The 18604-nt window shown below is 44.1% G+C and overlaps 1 protein-coding gene across 1 annotated transcript in view; it reads right to left on the bottom strand.

Moving 5' to 3' along the window:
• The window catches only part of LOC123627460 (putative thiamine transporter SLC35F3), an 80579-nt gene that overhangs the window by 10662 nt on the left and 51313 nt on the right, over positions 1-18604 (bottom strand). Inside the window, exon 3 of the mRNA XM_045537017.1 lies at positions 2711-2930. Coding sequence (XP_045392973.1) covers positions 2711-2930 — 220 coding nt within the window. The remainder of the gene's footprint in view (positions 1-2710; positions 2931-18604) is intronic.

The raw sequence follows: 18604 nt of genomic DNA, 5'->3' as shown, positions 1-18604 counted from the left end.
ACTTCTGACACCACCGACAGAAGAATTGGGTTGATCCACCAACCACTTCCAAATGAGAAGGAAGAGTAAGAATAACAGCATTGAGGAAAGATGACCTTTATTGAGTTTCGTGTGCCAGGCATGCATCTTCTTACTTTATTGTCACGGTTATTCAGTAAGATGAGCAGTACTATTCTGTCCATTTTAAAGATGAGGTAACCAAGGCTCAGAGACATTTAGAAGAGCCAAGATCCGCAGCCTAGTCACTTGTCTCTAGCCTGGAGTGCCTGGCCACTGCACTAGAACCTCTGCCCTGGAGAGCCCGGATACATACGAAAAGCACACCCAAGAGAGTCACATGGTGACACAAGGCCAGCTTGGGCTCCTTTCAAACACACACCCCTACAGCTTCTCACCCTCTGACGTTGCAAGTGGCCGGGATCTCCCCAGCATCATGAGACACATTCGCTTCTATCTGAATCTGTCCGCGTGACCTGAACCTGTTGACGTCTCCCAGGAACCGGAACCCTTGTGGTTTGAGTAATTGCCTTAATAACACAAATCTCCCGTGCAAACTGTTCCACAAACATGGGGCTGAGCCTTCATCATGCTTTTCACGTCTGCACGACTCTCAGGCTCATATGCTCAGTCCTCCACAATCTTTGGAAATGACCCAGTGGAAGGTGCTAGCTAACCCGGCACTGTGAGTGGAGTCTGGAGCGATCCCATGCACCAGTTAGATGTTAACTTGGACCTAAATCTCCATCTGTTTATCAAGGGGAAATTTTAAGTCACTCTGGCGAGCTGCTGGTGTCTCGTGGATTTTGCTAGATCTCTGAACTCTGGAAGAAAACAAGAGGGAAATCCGCCACCACTTGCAGTGGGAAGCTCTTAGGTGATCTGCCACATATGTCTAAGAGGAGTGATGATTATTAGGGAGACCTGCACCTACACCATGCCTTGCTAGTCACACAATTCCATCCCCAACACTGGCGTCATTTCAGAGCCAGCCTAGTGCCAACACAAACTTTGCTCAGCACACACCAGACCAATCCAGTGGCCAGCACAGCCAGACTGCATCATAGCCCAGGGATGTTGTGTTGGGGGGACCCTTTTATCCATGCATGGTGACAAAGAAGAGATCTAGAAGCACCATATTGCTTTCTATGAGTCTAGGAGTATTTCAAGTTTTTTTTTCCCCACACCTCCTTCTCTTGACCTCAAAAAAATTGTTTTCTTCTGCTAGAAGCAGAATTAACCTTCTCTTTCCAGTAACAGGGTCTCATCTGGAATTTGCTTAGGACATCAGGATCATGCCGAAAAGTTCTATGAATTCTCTTGGCTCTTTGCATCAAGAATAAAATCAGGAAGGGCACGAGTCAGAGGCAGCGAATCAGGGGCAGCGGGGCCCAGGACATTCAAGTCGTCAGCGTTGGGGCAGGCCGGCTGTCGGGGGCACTATTGCTGGAAGTACCTGCGTTTCTTGCAGGTGTGTATTAGATCATTTATTTGCCGAAAGCTTCCCTGGGTGGTAGCACAGGGAGTGAGTTTTTATTCCAAAATTAACGCTAAGTCTCAAAACAAACTTTCCCCCTACTGCAAGCTAAAAATACAACTCAGCAGTTGACTCATGTCCCCACCGCTGTTTGGGTGACTTAGGTGGGCGTGAAGCTACCATTAAGGGTGATGTCATTGTTCCCAGGACAATTAGGGAAGGACAGAGGTGGAGGGCCGGGAGTCCGCCCTGCTCCAGTTGCCAGGGTGGTTCGTTCTAACGGGACTGCCCGTACACAGGCTCTTAGCTTTGTAGGAGAAAGAGTAAGCGAAGCCCTCTACGAAAGCACTAGCTGCCTGGCCCAACGCCCTTTTTGTACCGGTTTGTGGCAAGGTGAGGATGGGGTAGTAGCAGCTAGTGGCCACCAGAGGGAGCCAGGCAGAAGTCTCCAGAATTCTGTGCATGCTCTAACAAATGTCACCTGTTCCTTTCATTCAGGGTGGGACCCTTCCATATTTCAGCTGGTATTTAATAGTGCACTTATCCTATTTCACACAACGGTTATGAAATGTGACTAGCTAAATTTGACTATCTTTTAATGTAGTTGACTAAGTCTCGTTTGCAAATGAGAGGTAATTCAAGGGATACATTTTCACTCCCCCTTTGTCTGTGGTAGGAAGGAAGTGAAACTGGCCCTCCATAGCTCGGACTTATCATGAGTGTGTCTGGCTCACTTTGGCTGTGCACACATGGCCCAGGCAACGGTCCAAGACCGCACGCATGCGTGGATGCTGAAGGATCCTTCGAGTTTCACACACCCCCTAATCAGAGAGGGACAGTGTCAGCAGAAAGCTCCAGGCTGCAGGGCAACAGTCCCGCCAGGCACTGCAGCCTGGAAAGCCACCCATGAGAGAGGGGTGAGCACACAGAGAGCTGAGCACATCGCCACCCCCGGGCTGGGTCCCCGACTGGCACACACTTTAGGGAATGCTTGTTGAAATGCTTGAAATGAAAGGTGCTTTAATGAATGCTTGTCTAGTATGGTCTGCAAGCAAGAAGGATTGAAAGGCACCCCAAGAACCGGGCCTCTGCTGGGCTGCTTTTCTGCTGCGAATCGGAAGGAAAGTGGTCAGCAGCTTAGGCTGATGGTGCAGCACACGGAGCTAAGCAAGCCAATGGGCAGGTTTTGGTTGACATGACTGAGTGAGGGAAGAAGACAGATAATAAGGAACTTACCCTCACTCCCATGAACCTGTCCCTGAGAACGATCCATGAGAGCAAGAACACAAAAGCTTTGTTGCAGCAGAACAACACGGAGACATCCGTAGTGTTTATTTTCTTTATTGCATGTAAGTACAGGTAGTTTGTGAGGGTCCAAAGAACACCAAAGGGTGCTGCCTTGGTAAAAAACACCTTCAAAGTCAAGCCATTGTCTCCAAAAAATCGACAGCATTCCCTAAAACAAGGAAAGAGAGGCAGTGTTATTATATTCTTGGGTTTAGACAGACCATCTTTTTTTCCTATACCCAGTTTTTTTTTAAGCAAACATAGGAAGGAGGCAGGGGCTTTTTTATTTATTATTTTTAATAAATATCTTTCTATGAAAGCTCTTCAACCTGTTGCTTTAGTCCATTGAAGAAAATGTTGCACGGTGATCTGGCATCATAGATTATTCCTTCTGCTCATGTTAAGTTTGAATCGATGGTTCTACACCGAAGGTAATGTTGGGATCACCTGACCTGAAGGCCCAATTCTAGGGGGGTTGGCTGAGGCATTCTGTCACTCGCTGAGTAAGAGAAGGAAGTCACTACGTCTTTTTGTGGGGGGAAGAAAGTGGTGATGGAGAAGGATGGGTACTTGAAGAGAACTCATGGACACTTATTTTTTAAACATTTTGCCCCAAATTGGAATTGTCTTTGTGATCAGGCAGAGGCAGTCATTGGTTGGGCACATCTAACACATTTTGGCTATGATACGAATAGTGTTAACTCCTTACGTATTTTCTCCCTGAGGCCATCTTTACAGCGCATCACGCCAGCACAAGGAAGTTCATGTTTCCGCTTCTCTAATGGACCCTCTAGCACGGGAGGAAGAAGGAGATGCAGGAGTTCAGAGTCTTAAGAGGGAACGAGATGAGGAAGCACCTGTAGATGAATGTCTTTCAATGCCATTGTTGATTCTAGGGGGAAGGATGGATCTTGCGCAGGCAGAAGAAGGAAGGAGAGCAGGCCAGGGGGTCACAGGCCTGGAGAAGGCTGGCTGCGAAGGGCTGGGGCTACAGAGGGCTGCCTGTGTCCTTGACTGTCAGGGAATGAAGATCATTGTTCTGTTGGGCTTGGGGAGCCGGGCAAGGAGAAGGACGGGCAGGACACACCGTTCCCGCAGGGGTCCCTGCCCAGGCTCGTGGCCACCATGGGTGATGCAAGCCAGCCAGGATGGCACTCGGCGTGTCGGTGACTCAGAAGGAGGCTCAGCTCAGGACTGACTGAACCACCATGAGGGCGAAAGAAAAGACATCACTAGAATAAACCCAGCACACTGAGGGGGTGGGCATAGCTCCGGCCTGTGCCACTTCACACTAAAACGCAGAGATAAAGGAGGAAAATTAAAAACAAGAGTCAAAGGGGACTGGATAAGATTTTTAATTTGACATTATTATCTGTTCTTACTGTCAATCTAAAATGAAATTTGCCTTTGTTCAGTACTCAACTATGGGATATCCGTAGAAGAAAGAGAAAACTCATTAGAGAAAGGCATGAGAGCCTGCAAGACTGGCAGAGGAGAAACACACTTACCCGTTTGATGGAGCATGGGGACAGTCTTGCCACCTTTCCCTGTGCTCAGAGTCCTATGTAACTTCTACACAAACCAGCACCAGGTAAAATGTTCAAATTGCTAAATTTGCCATGAAACCAATTCAGCTGAATCGATCCCATTTTGGCTTTATACAGATGCAGCTCTATCTAACGGAGAGGTTGATATTTCTGTTTGCCTTGTCATTTCACGCAGTACTTCAGCTGCATGTCCTTTGGGCTTTTCTCAAGCCCCTGTTTGCAAAACAGTCTTTGTTCTCCCAGGGACAGTGATCATGAAGCATGGCTTCCTTCGTGTTTGTGATTGTGGTGGCTATAAAGTGATGCTGGTCCCTTGAGTATGCCCAAAAGGATAGAAAAATAATTCATGCTGTGGAAGGGGCCATCTAAAGCTAACTGGACAGAAGACTTCGTTCATCTCTGACAATCTGCATTTGACTCCTTCAAAGCCTGATGGTTGTAGAGGGGTAGGCCACAGACAGGGCTTGATATTGATGCCCAGGTTGCTGGAAATGGGGAGGGGAGTGGGGATCCCCCCCTGGAGATGGAAAAGGGTGGACTTCAGGGCCTGGCAGAGCTCTGCTGGCTGTTGAGGACTCGTGGCCAGGGGATCACAGCTTAGGTTGGTGGATCTTGGTTCTAATGAGACCAAGACGACTGGCTCCCTGGGCCAGTGAGCCTTGGCGCTGTTTTATGACCACAGGCTGTGCCCTGAGCTATGTCAGCTGGCTTGCCTAGGTATGCCCTTGACCGCAAATGAACCCAAGAGAGATGATGAACACAAAGCCGTTTCTGCCAGAGACCTCTTCTTGGCACACAAACAAAGTGGAGTAGACGGTCTCCTCGCTGACTTCCACTTAACTGATTGGACGGTCTAATGTCCTCATTCCTCATGCTCACTGATGCCCTTGGCAGGCTGAAGGCCCAAGGCTGGCAGTTACTGTCCGGCACACCCAAGCCCTTCGGTTCCTACCAGTTGAGGTATATGCCAGCCAAGATTTAGATGTGTTTGTTTCCAACCCTGCTTGTGCCAATTGTTCTTGGTAATGTCAGTTAAATATTTCATAAACCAATGAAATATGAACAAGAAAAGAAAGTCTGTTTTTTCTAAGAAATCTACGTTGTGAGCTTCAAGGAAGACTCAATAAAAATAAGGCCTGAAATACCGCTATTGCATTATGCATGTAAAGTAGCAAGGCAATAGATAGGAAAATTGTAAAAATCTGTAAGTTCTGTACTTAGATTATGTGACAAATACTTATGGTCTTGGTACTCTTTAAAGAATCCTAACTGAGATAGCCTGTCTTGGTGGGATTAGGATGGCTTTCCATTTAATTTAAATCAACAAACGCTTGTTTAGCACTTGTTATACCATAATTCTAGGCAAGGAATTATGGCTGACACAGAAAAAGTAGTTTTTTAAACTAAGTAAGCTTTTTTAAAACTAGAAAACTGCCTTGAATTATTTCTTTTGTAATTTTCTCCACCTCATTTTCTTCTGTTTTTCTCTTTCTGGAGCTTCTTTTAGTTCAATATTGGATCTTCTGATTTGATCTTCTGATTTTATCTTTTCTTTTTTCCTTCACTCTCTTTTTCTCTTTTATTTTATGGGAGATTATCTGGTCTTTATATTCCAATTCTTCTATTAAATTTTAAAAATTAGTAGCTTACATTTCATTTCCAAGAGCAGTCCCTGCTCTTAAGAAGATTATGATACAGTGGGAGAGATAAGACTTATCCCTCAATAGGAATCAATACAAGCCTAACTAGAATCACATATTAGATGGCATGGAATATAATAATGCTACGATATTACTGTCTAGTGGGGCGAGTTGGGATGATTGCATAGGCCTTATAAAAGTTGTAGATTTTGAGTGGAACCTTGAAGGCTAAGTAGGATTTTATACAGGTGTGTGTGTGGGCAGAGGAAGATAATATTGTTGTAGAGATAACAGAAGAAATTGTATCTATGAAACAAAAACTAATGACTGGAATAAAGGAAATAACTTTGGGAATTAAATATGGGCTATAACCAAATTTTAAATAACAATAGAAGAATTGGAATATAAAGTCAAAATAATCTCCCACAAAAGAGAGAGAAGATAAAATCAGAAGACCAAACCAGAAAGTCCAATATTGAATTAAAAGAAGCTCCTCCAGAAAGAGGAAAGAGAAACAAACGAAGTGGAGGAAATGACAAAATAAATAATTCAAGAAAGTTGCTTGACCTGGAAGACGTGAGTCTTCACAATGCAAGAGCCCACCAAGTACCAAGGAAAACGAATGAAGTAAGAACCACAACAGGATACGTTTTGTGAAACAAAGGGGTACAGATCAGATCTGAAAGTGCCCAATAGAAATAACCCAAAATAGGTCAAGGGATAGATAGGAAATCATACGCTCACCAGACGACCCAACAACAAAAATAGAAGCTAAACAATCACGGCACAATGCCTTAACATTTTTGAGGGAATCTTTTTTTTTTCCCAGCCAGAATGCTATCACCAGCCAACTGTCAATCAATGTGAGGGTGGACTAAGAGATTTCAGTTAGGCCATACTCGACAACGTTGGCTCTCAAGCCCCGGGAGGAGAGGTTGCACCAAACCAGAGTCTACACCAAGGAGGAGGAAGGCCTGGCATTGGGACACATGCAGCCTCCAGCCCAGGCGAGAGAGAAAGCGAGTCCCAGCACCAGGAGACCGGGCACCGCAGAAGGCTCTGGGAGGGAAGAAGAGAAGTCCCGTGATTAAGCAAGAACGGGGGAAATATTGATAGGTTTTGGAGATGGTGGAACGTTTAGAAAACAACCATTCCATGGAAATCGAGGTGAATGAGGCAAATATGGCCGGCAGGAGAAATGACGAGTTGTTCACAGAGGGAGGCAGAGTCGGTGAACAACGTGCTCACAATAACGTGAACGCTATTAACCAAAAACTGGGATGTCATTATGTTGGAGGGAACAGAATCGGGGAAGAGGGAGTGGGCTAAGACAGAAATCAGAGGTTGTCTGTTTGAGAAATGCTGAGATAAAAATGTAATTTGGCAAACTTGGCATAAACGCCAGGGGAAAGTATCCACAAGAGTTGAGGGTGGCTGGGAGTAGGCAGGTGTGGGGTAGGAAGGAGTTGTTGCTTTTTACCATGGTTCTATTACTACTATTTCATTTTTCCAAAGTACATACGTGCATTCAATTGCTACAAATTAAAGTTAATTAAAAACACAGAAGAAGGAGGTCTAGTCGCCATGGTTGAAGCCGAAATTTGGGAGCTCTGAGGAAGCTTTGAGAAATGCGATTTGAAAACCATACGTGGAGAGAAGCCCTATAATTCATAGTGAAGGACGTTGCAGCTCAGACAGATTGGAAGGCCTGTGCAGGTTCAAAAAGATGTCAGCAGTTCAGCCAGCCCTGCAACCTGGGTTCATTCCTCAGTAAATACTCCCAGTAATCCCCTCTTTCTTCTGAATCCTTTGCACCACCATTTAAATATGCCTAAGCCTTTCCAGTCTCAACACACTCCCTGAGAAAAGCCAACCTCTCATCCTGCCCCTTTTCTCTCCTCCGCTTTCTCGTAGCCAAACTTTTCAGAACAGGAATCTGTACTCAGGTTGTCCATGACCTTGAGTCTCTCACTCTCCAGCTACATAGTCCAGTGTCTGCTCCCTACACTCACCCAAACCCCAGACCAACTGCTAAGGACCTTCTGGTCACTGATTCCAATAGGCACTTCCTCCTAGAAGTTTCTGGCATTGTTGACTGTTCCTCCTTGAAACACTCTCTTGGCTTCCAACTCTCCACACTCCCCTAGGTTACCTCTGACCTCTCCATATCCTTCTGTACTTTCTCCATAAGACTTCTTTAGTATCTTCTTAAGGCTGTCTTCCTGTTCCTTTACTTTTCACCCTATAAACAGTGACTGAGCAATGTCACCTACTGTCATGGTTTCAAAGCCCAGCTGAGGACCCTTCAGTCAAGACACTTCTTTCATCTGACACCATCCTCGCCTTGGACATCCCCAGACACCTCAAATTCAGTCTTCCCCAATAAACTCAGTATCTTCCACCTCAATCCCTATATGGTACCATGATTCATGTTTCTACCCAGGCCAGATATGTGGGAATTATTCTTAACGTCTCCTTTCTCTTCTTCGCATCTAATTCATCACCAAGGCCTGTAGATTATTTCTCCTAAATATTTTATTCCCACGGCCACTACCCTGGCCCATGCCTTTATCCCCTCTTACTCGAACTACTGCCACAGGAGTCTCATCAAGCTTCTCTCTTCACTGTTGCCCCTCTGCAATCCAGTCCATTCCATTCTCCATGCTACACTCAGAGAGGTGGTCCTCTTCCCTCGCTTTCCCTTCCGATAATGGCCAAGCTCTTTGGTTGAGTAACAGCTCATGTATCCCCTGCAGTGAAGAGACCCTGATGTGTTCCCATAATGCCCTGCCCTCCTTGCCGCAGCATACAGGACCCTTGTTGGAATGCACTTTATTGTATAATAATTGCAGCTTATTTAATTGTCTGACTTCTTCACTAGACCATAGGCTCTGTATGGTTATACTTTTGCATTATCTTATATCCTCAGAGCCTAGCACATAATAGGTGTTCATAACTAATCTTTTACAAAATACATGCACTTATTCCTTTGTGGGGGACCAGTGGTTTTCAAACAATGATGCAGAGACCATCAGTCTTAAAAATCCCAGAGAGCTTTTAAAAATACGATTGCTTGGATTCAACCCTAGACATATTCAATCATACTGTCCAATGAAGGGCCTAGGATTTTGTAGAGAATGGTGCAGTTTACATGAGGGATGCATTCTTGACAGCATGCCATAATTCAAAATTTACAAATCTTGACTAGCTTTCACACAGTAGCACTGGTTTCTGTTTGCCAGCTAATGTTAACACTACCACCTGGCATTTATAGTACACTTGGCCTCCCAGGATTAATATTGTGATTCTTGTTTAGCTTTTAAAATCTTGGAGGCGTCACATTATTTGGAATTTTATACATAAATGAAACATTAGTCATGCTTATTTCGTTACTGTAAATTTGCATTGAAATGTGACTGCTGTATTTTAAAAAAATTCCAGATAATTCTCATGTGCAGCCAAGTTTGAATCCAAAGTCTCATGGTCTTTTTCTCTTTTTCTCTTCTTTCTTTCTTTTTTTTGAAAAAAATCTGATAAATTTTTAATTGTGGTAAAATATACATATCATAAAATTTATCAGTTTATCATCTTAACCATCTCTAGTGTATAGTTTGGTAGTGTTGAGTGTATTCACATTGTTGTGCATCCAACCTCTAGAACTTTTCATCTTGCAAAACTAAGACTGTGTGTACTCATTACACAACTTCCCATTCCATTCTCTCCCCCAGCCCCTGGCAACCACCATTCCCCTTTCTGTCGCTATGAATTTGACTACTCTAGTTACATCATATAAAGAGAATTGAACAGTATTCATCCTTTTGTGGCTGGCTTATTTCACTTAGCATATCTTCAAGGTTCATCCATGTTGTAGCATGTGTCAGAATTTCCTTCCTTTTTAAGGATGAAATAATATTCCATTGCATGACTGTACCACATTTTGTTTAACCATTTATCCATTGGTGAACACTTGGGTTGCTTCCACCTCTTGGCTACTGCAAATAATGCTGCCATGAACATGGATGTACAAACCTTGAGACCCTGCTTTCAATTCTTTGGTATGTATACCCAAAAGTGGGATTGCTAACTAATATGATAATTCTATTTTTAATTTTTTTTAGGAACTGTCATACTGTTTTCCATAACAGCTACACTATTTTAAATTCCACCAACAATGCACAAGTGATCTATTAATAATTTCTCCACACCAATAATTTAACCAACACTTGTTATTTTATGGGGTTTTTTTTGTAACCATCATAATGGATGTGAATATTTCATTGTGGTTTTGATTCAGATTTCCACAATCATTAGTGATGTTGGGCATCTTTTCATATCCTCAGTGGACATTTGTATATCTTCTTTGGAGAAATGTCTATTCAAGTCCCTTGCCTAATTTTAAATTGTTTTTATTGTTATTATTGTGTTGTAAGAGTTCTTTATATATGATTTGCAAATATTTTCTCCCTTTCCATAGGTTACAACCATGTTGATTGTGTCCCTTGATGCAGAAAAGTTTTAAATTTTGACGTAACATCAATTTATCTATTTTTACTTTTGCCTGAGCTTTTGGTGTCGTATCCAAGAAAATATTGCCAAATACAATGTCATAATGTTTCTGCCTATGTTTTTACCTATGAGTTTTATAGTATTAGCTCTGAGGTTTAAATCTTTGATCTATTCTGAGTTAATTTGTGCATATGGTGTAAGGCAGGGATCCAACTTCATTCTTTTGCATGTGGATATCCAGTTTTCCCATCATCATTTGTGGAAAAGACTGTCCTTTCCCCATTGAATAGTCTTGACACCCTTTTTGAAAATCATTTGACCATATATGTGAGGGTTTATTTCTGGGCCCTCTATTTTAGTCCTTTGGTCTACCTGTCCCTCTTCATGCCAGTGCTAGACTGTTTTAATTATCATAGATTTATAATGTTTTGACAAAAGGAGGTCTCCAACTTTGCTCTTCTTTTTCAAGATTGCTTTGGCTATTTGGAGTCTCTTGAGATTCCCTGTAAATTTCAGAATGGATTTTTCTATTTCTGCAAAAAATGCTGTTGGGATTTTGATAGGAATTGTGTTAATCTCTATATTGCCTTGGGTGATACTGATATCTTAACAATATCAAGTCTTTCAATCCATGAACGTTGGATATCTTTCCATTTCTTTGTGTCTTTTTAAATTTCTTTCAGCAATGTTTTGAAGTTTTCAATATGATAATCTTTCATCTTCTTAGTTAAGTTTATCCCTAAGTACTTTATTATTTTTGATTCTCTTAAAAATGAAATTGTTTTACTTTCTTTCCTTTTTAGAAAAAACTTAAAAAAATTGGAGTACAGTATAACATACATTTACTTAAGTGTACAAAGATTAAGGTGCACAGTTTAATTAACTCTTATAAAGTGAAATCATACATGCAACACTATCTCTATCAAGATAGTCTGGGCTTTTGGTGTATCCATCACCCAAATAATGTACATTGTACCCACTAAGTAATTTCTCATCATTCAGCCCTGACCCCACCTCCTTCTGCATCTCCAGTGTCTATCAGTTCACGTCTCTGTCCAGGTGTGTACATGCTTTAGCTTCCATGTATAAGTAAGAACATGCAGTATTTGTCTTTCTATTTCTGACCTGTTCACTTACCTCTTAGCAAATTTTTAGGTATATAACACAGTATTGGTAACTACAGGCACCATGCTGTATAGTTGAACTTATTCATCTTGTAAACCTGTAATTTTGTTCTCTTTGGCTAATTCTTCCCCATTTTCCCCTCTCCCCAGCCTCTGGCAACCACCATTCTACTCTCTGCTTCAATGGGTTTAACTATTTTAACTATTCTTTCATGTAAGTGGGATTCTGAAGTTTTCGTCCTACTGCGTCTGTCTTGTTTCACTTAGTATAATGTCCTGCATGTCTATCTGTCTTGTCCCAAATGGCAGAACCTTCTTCTTTTTAAAGGCTTAATAGTATTTAATTATTACTGAATAGTATTTAATATACACACACTTTATTTATCCATTCATCCATCAATGGATATTGAAGTTGCTTCCTTGTCTTGGCTGTTGTGAATGATGCTGCAATAACATGAGAGTGCAGATATCTCTTTAACATACTGACTTGAATTCCTTTGGATATATAACCAGAAGTGGGATTTCTGGATCATATCGTAATTCTATTTTTAATTTTCTGAGGAATCTCCATACTGTTTCCCACAGTGGCTGCACCAATTTTCATTCCCGCCAACAGCATACAAGGGTTCCCTTTTCTCCATATCCTTGCCAACAAGAATTATCTTTTGTTTTTTGATAATAGCCATTCTAACAGGCGTGAGGTGATATCCCACCATGGTTTTGCCTTGCCTCTCCTTGATGACTAGAGCTATGGCGCATCTTCTAATATACCTGTTGTCCATTGTTTTCTTTGTAGAAATATCTATTCAGGTCCTTTGCCCATATGTTTTTTTTTATTATTTGTGTTCATCCACCAAAAATTAGCAGACAAATATTCCAGTAAAAGAAAATGTAAGTTTAGGACATTTGCAGCCTACAAGAAACTTTAGTCCCTGAGATATCCCCCCTGAGGAATGGTCCAACCTTAACTATAAGGTCCTTGAGAGGGAGCATTGGGAAGCACAGACTGCATACATGTCTCACTAACTAGGAATTTTACAGCCTCCTCCGCAAGAATCTGTTCTTTGTGTGGGGACCAGCTGGTTACTTTGCATGCTTAATCAAACAGCAGAGGTATCTGGGAAGTGCGGAGAGTGTGCCTGCTCCCAGAGTGTCGCTAGGGCACCCGGCCAACTTGCTGGGTTCCAGGGAGGCGACTCTGTGCTCCACGCCAAGGGTGAAGACTGACGCAGCAAAGACAGGGATGACTGGCAGCTTCCATTTATGTGTGGAGACCAAGATGCCACCCGAACGAGTCTGGCTACTTACAAAAGACAGGCCTTCCAAACTTCCGTGCATTTCCTCCTAATCTGAAACAGCCTCTTCCTGAGCCAACCATTCCGCCTAGTCCAGGGAGTTCATTCAAATATCTGCCATGTGGGATAAGGCTACTCTGAAGACATTTGCTTGGACACTACAGTCAACCCAATGAGATTAGACACACACTGTTTTCTTTTGAAGCAGAAAGACACTATAGGATCATCTCTTACAAGATGTGATTTTTTTTCCTGTGGAGGCAGATGAAGAACAGGTTGGAGATGGGCTCTAAGGACACTTGTTAATACTGAAATGAAACAGGTGGCTCAAGAAAGTGTCAACCTTCTGCCTTCATGAAGGGCATCCCTCTGCAAAACAGGGTACCCAGCGCCCAGCACTTGTTCCCCAGGTCCCAGAAAATAATAGCTGCTGGACTTTCACTTCTGTTTTGCTGCCTTTTCACAACTTCCACTTCGGCAATGATTTGTTTTGAGTTTCACTACCTGTCAGGAGCTGAACCAGGAATGCATTTCTGTAACACATGTCCCAACAGCATTTTTATCCCTGAGTGGACAAGACATGGCGAGCGTGTGAGCCTTTAGTTGGCTCCACAAAAGAAGCTGGAGCTCAGATTTAGTGGCGAAGGTGGGACACAAGATCCAGTGGTGCCCATGGGAGTCCCAGAATGAGACCCCACAGCTGTGACTGTGTTCATTTGCTGGCCGGCCTCACTTTCTTCCCAGTGGGTTGTTATTTGTTTGGGGCTTTGCAGTGGTAGAAAGGAGTACATGTAGCTCACTACGAAGAAGAAATTTCTAATAATTATTCAACAAGAGAAGAACCTGGGATTTCAAAACTGGGCCTGCTCTCGTTCCCCAACGCCAGCTTTCAGGGACCTGGGATTCTACCAGTGTGAGGAGATGGCTGGCAAGACTTCCAAACATTGATCAGATTTCCTGAAGACCTTGGGCGAGCAGCCCTCCCTCTCAATCCCAGCTTGGCTCTCATCCTTGTAATGAAAAGGCCGACAATTGAGACTTGGCCTGACCCACGAGCTCTTTGCATTTGTCACAGTGAAAGGCAGGGGCATCTGGATACACGTTAGTAGGCTGAATGGCAATCTTCAAAGTCGAAGCTTTGCAAGGGAGTAATGCAGCGTCCCATGGAATGGTTCACACAGCCACCCCGCAGCTACTCGAGAACAGTGTAACAGGATAGTTTAATTACCCTATGGGGATTCCAAAGGGCCTTTAGTCTGACTTTCGTCCCTTTGTCACTCATGTGCATGCCACCTGCATTCTTGGCCTTTCTCAGAGAAGCATGAGCAGCATCTTGTCCTAGTGATCTGTCTGCTGAAGCTGACTGCAGGGACACAGGGGCGAGCAACCTCCCTCGCTGGGAAATCAAGACATTTCTCTGCACTGGGATAAGCTCGGTTTCGGCATAGGGCCAAGCTCCCGTGGGCTTCAGGAGTTTGGAGACACCCCTCTGCCACTGTCCCCTTCATGAGGTTACCAGTGTCTCTTCTTCCAAGGCCTCTTCTTGGACCTCGGGCTCCTCCCAGGGACCCTGCAATCAGCCAACGGCCAACGCCAACTTGGCCAACGCCAACGTAGTACTCTGAGCCTCTCACCCTCACACCTCCACAGAGCTTGGTAATTACTGTTTACATAACTGTCACTTCCAACAGAAGGAGCCTGTGTCTTAGTCACCCTTATACCCTCCAGCACCCAGGATAGTGCGTGATCCAAAAGTCGCAGTCAGCAAATATTAGTGAATAAATGAACAGAACTCAGCGCTTGATGTTTAGGCAGATTTAGCCAGCGTCAGTGTATCTACGCTGCCAGAAAGTTTAGCAAGTGGATATCCTACAACTGTGAACTATCAGCGCTGGCAGGGACATTTGAGCGCCAACTTCCTTATTCTAGATGTAGGGAAAGCTCTGGCACAGAGGTGAGGCATTCTGCCCAGGGTAACGGGCAGCCAGTTAGGTGTGGGGCTCAGTCTAGAATAAGGGGCTCCTGATTCTGTTCCCCACTGTCTGCATTGATTTTAGTGAAACCCTAGTTGTGTCTGATGTGCTGGGTAAAGTGGAACATCTTTGCCACAAATGGAGTAGCTGCCCACCTACTCCGTCAGCCAAGGCAGAGTGAGGAATCAAAGCCACGCCCGTGGCAATGGCTCCAACGCAGGGACTGTCGAAGGGTCCCGTGCTGAGTGCTGGGCATAAGGAGTCTTCCTCCCTGGATTTGCAGGAATGGGTATGAGGATTTGGGGTATATTCCCTGCAACTAATTATGCAGATGTGTGGGCAATACTCTCTGCTATTTTCAGGAGCTGTGTTCAAACTATTTAAAACCATGGGCATAGATTTGTCTTCAGAAAGAAACATTCAGGGGAGTTATCCCAAAGACTCTCCCTCTGGCTTGATCAACAGATTTATGCTTTTAAAAAACAGCTTCCTTCAAACTGAAGAGATGGAAAGACCCGTGTAATTCAGGGTCAAGTGAACAGGCTGTGTTTTCCTGTTCTCAAACCTGGAGTAAAACAAAGATGCCCCGACAGGTGTTGAAAAATCAGGGTTGTTACTAAGGAGAACAATTTTATAAAAGTTGAAATAAAATATTGTTGTATTTCAAGGGCAGAAATGCTTACACATGGGGCCGATTCCATAATATGCCATTCGGGGTAGAATGATTTCTATTTCTGTTGATTTCTGTCCATTGTAAAGCTTTTCAAGGCCGGCCCAAGGAGACTGGTGAGTCTGTGTGCACTGATTTTGAAGGCAATTTTCCTCTTGTTTTTGGTGGCTATGTCTCCCTCATTCTCTCTCCCTCAGACACATAGCTAGAACTGCCCCATCCAGACCAATAGCATAGACCTCTTCAGAGGTAGATGGATTTCCACGGCACCTACCAATGGATGCCTTTGAAAATAATTTAGATTTGACTGTAGAGATTGTCTAAATGGATATTCCCTGGTCGTCCATGTGATGTGGACCAGAGACAGGCATTGTTTACCCTTGAGGAAACAATGGTGGCTCAGCTGAGACTCAAGGATTCAGAACGGCTGAGGGAAAGTTGTCCTTGCTTTTGGATGGTCTTCTGGCTTAGAGAAAAATCCTGGGTAAACTGAGTTCCTGCTCTTGATTCCTGCCCTCTTGGACTCAGGCCTGTACCCCAAGAGCTGTCATGCTTGGGGTCCTCCTTATTCCAGGGGCTTCCTGATTGGCCTTCCCGGTTCCCTTCCCATTGCAATTCCTGCTTATGGTTCCTTTTGTGCACTCAGGGTCCATGGACACGCAGCTACATTCGACCCTAGTTGTGAGAGGGCTCGTCTACATTTTTAGGAAAAGTGGAGTTTTCACAGTAAAGTCACCCCCCATCTGCCCACGGCAGCAGAGGTGTCTGCAGGCAGAATTTGTTTCAGTGCCTTGGTGGGAACCTGATATAATGAGCTTCGGAGCTGTAAGTTTAAAAATTAATTAGCTGTGTGTCTCTGGGTCTCAGTTTTTTTTTTTACCTGTGAAATGAAGGGCTGGTTCAAATGAAGCTGCAGGATCCTTTGGAAGTCAAACATCTATGAATGTAAGATTCAAATCCTGGCAGGTTAACAAGCTAAAGCTGAGAGTCACCCTCTGGGGCAGGGGCCCAGCTCTGGGAAACAACAGTGATGAAGGTCCTGGTTTGGGAGGTGGCAGGAGGACAGGTCAAGCCTGCATTGTGCTGCTTCTCTGTTCATGACGAGGAACTGACAGTTCATAAAAACAAGGACCACTCCAAACAGCAATGACACTTTTCTCCGAGCATATTAAAACCACCCCATTGTGGGACCCAGGGCCTTTCCTATTCCAAGGCAGTATGTTGGGGGTGACACCCCACCCATGGGTGGGATTCCAACACTTATTCCAGCCCCCCAACATGCTCCAAGGAGCACCACAATAGTTTTCCTCATTTCTTGCTAACAGATGGGGTGCCAGATGATTTAGGGAGCCGGAATCTTCTCTAGCTACGTTCTCTATGTAAGTGTAGATGGGGACCACACAGGTCTGCAGGGGGCCACTGCTCAGAGGCCAGGTGACCCCCCTGCTGTCCAGGGATCAACTGCCTCACGCACTGCTGAGCTTGCCGTGGTTCTCAACGTGCTGGGCTGGGAGGACTCGGCACAAAACGCAGCAGACAGGCACTGCACCAGCGTTTACGAGGATGGATGGATCAGGCCTTACAAATCTCTGCCCACCTCACCCCAAGACACAGAAGCACACGCCCCCAGTCCTGCAGCCAAACCCAGACATGTGCGGTGCAAGCGCGGTGAGATATGGTTTCCCTGGAGCTAAGACAGTGGGCATCTCCCTCTGCCACCCCCGACCTCCCATTCCCTGTCACTGTCATTGCATCTTGAAGCTTGGTATTCCTTTTTTGTCTTCTGCACCTCAAGGACCCCCACTAGTTCTTGATGCTTTTTAGCTTTTGCTTTAAAGAGTATTTGGAAAGTACCAGGTCCAACTGTAGTCAGTTTTCCTTCTTCAATGGAAGATGATCTTAATTGTGAATACAAATTATGGTGGCTTCTCCAATCACAAAAACCCCTCTAGTGGCCAGCTCCGTGCTACCCTAGTCCGTCTTTTGGGGGGAAATGCTCCTTCTCCTGCTCCACCCTGACTCCCTGCAAGCTCTAGTCAAGGTTCCCATGGAGGCAGCTTTCTTTCAACCCAAAGTCAGGGCAAATGAAGGAATTGGAAATTGAAGCTTAGAGTCAAAGTGAATGACCCCTGATACTGGAGTCTCACATCCTTGAGCAAAAGTTTTCGCTACAGTACAGTGGCCCCTCATCGATGCTTGCAAAGCCAGAGCAGCTAAGAAATGTAGTTAAAGTCTAAAGTCATACTGGGTCTAAATCCTGGGTAGGAGACTGATTTGGGTCGGTTCCTTAACCTCCCTGTATCTCAGCTTCATCATCTGTAAAATGGGGATATTGACAATATCCACTCCATAGGGTTGTCAGGTGAATGGAATAAGTGCTTTGTGCTTAGATTAGTGCCTGATATATAGCAAGCATTCAATACATATTAGCTATTATTATTATTAACGACTTTTTTGGAAGTTCATATACGCTTCCTCAAGAAGGTTCGGTAGGCAGCCTGTCCTAGTAAACCATGGATTTTGGTGTTGGGCAGACAATGGAACCAACTCTTCACTTTTTCATTCATTGGCCATGTGACTTGTGTGTGCTATTTAACCTCTGTGAATCTGTCTCCTTGTGTCTAGTAAGGGGACAAGGCACATCTCACAGAATGATTGTGAAGGTAGAAATAAGAGAGTATGTGGGAAAAAGCAGCATCCGGCTGGTGTTTAATAAATATTAGTTATTTTTTCTACTAATGTGAAACTCACTACATTGGAAGAAGTCTATTCTACCTTTGTAGTGCTCTGAAAGAAGGTTCTCTTTTTATCTTTATTTTTTTCCTTTTTTTTTTTTTAGAGACAGGGTCTTGCTCTGCTGCCCAGGCTGGAGTGCAGTGGTGTAGTCATAGCTCAAGTTCACTGTAACTTCTAACTCCTGAGCTTAAGTGATCCTCTTGCCTCTCAGCTTCCTAAGTAGCTGGGACTACAGGCATGCACCACCACACCCAGCTAATATTTCTTTCTTTCTTTCTTTTTTTTTTTGTAGAGATAGGGTCTGGCAATGTTGCCCAGGCTGCTCTCAAACTTTTGGCTTCAAGTGATCCTC

Source organism: Lemur catta, chromosome 25, assembly GCF_020740605.2.
Source record: "Lemur catta isolate mLemCat1 chromosome 25, mLemCat1.pri, whole genome shotgun sequence".
Lineage (NCBI taxonomy): Eukaryota > Metazoa > Chordata > Mammalia > Primates > Lemuridae > Lemur > Lemur catta.
Note: the sequence above shows the minus strand (reverse complement) of the source record. Positions and strands in the feature narration are given on the sequence as shown.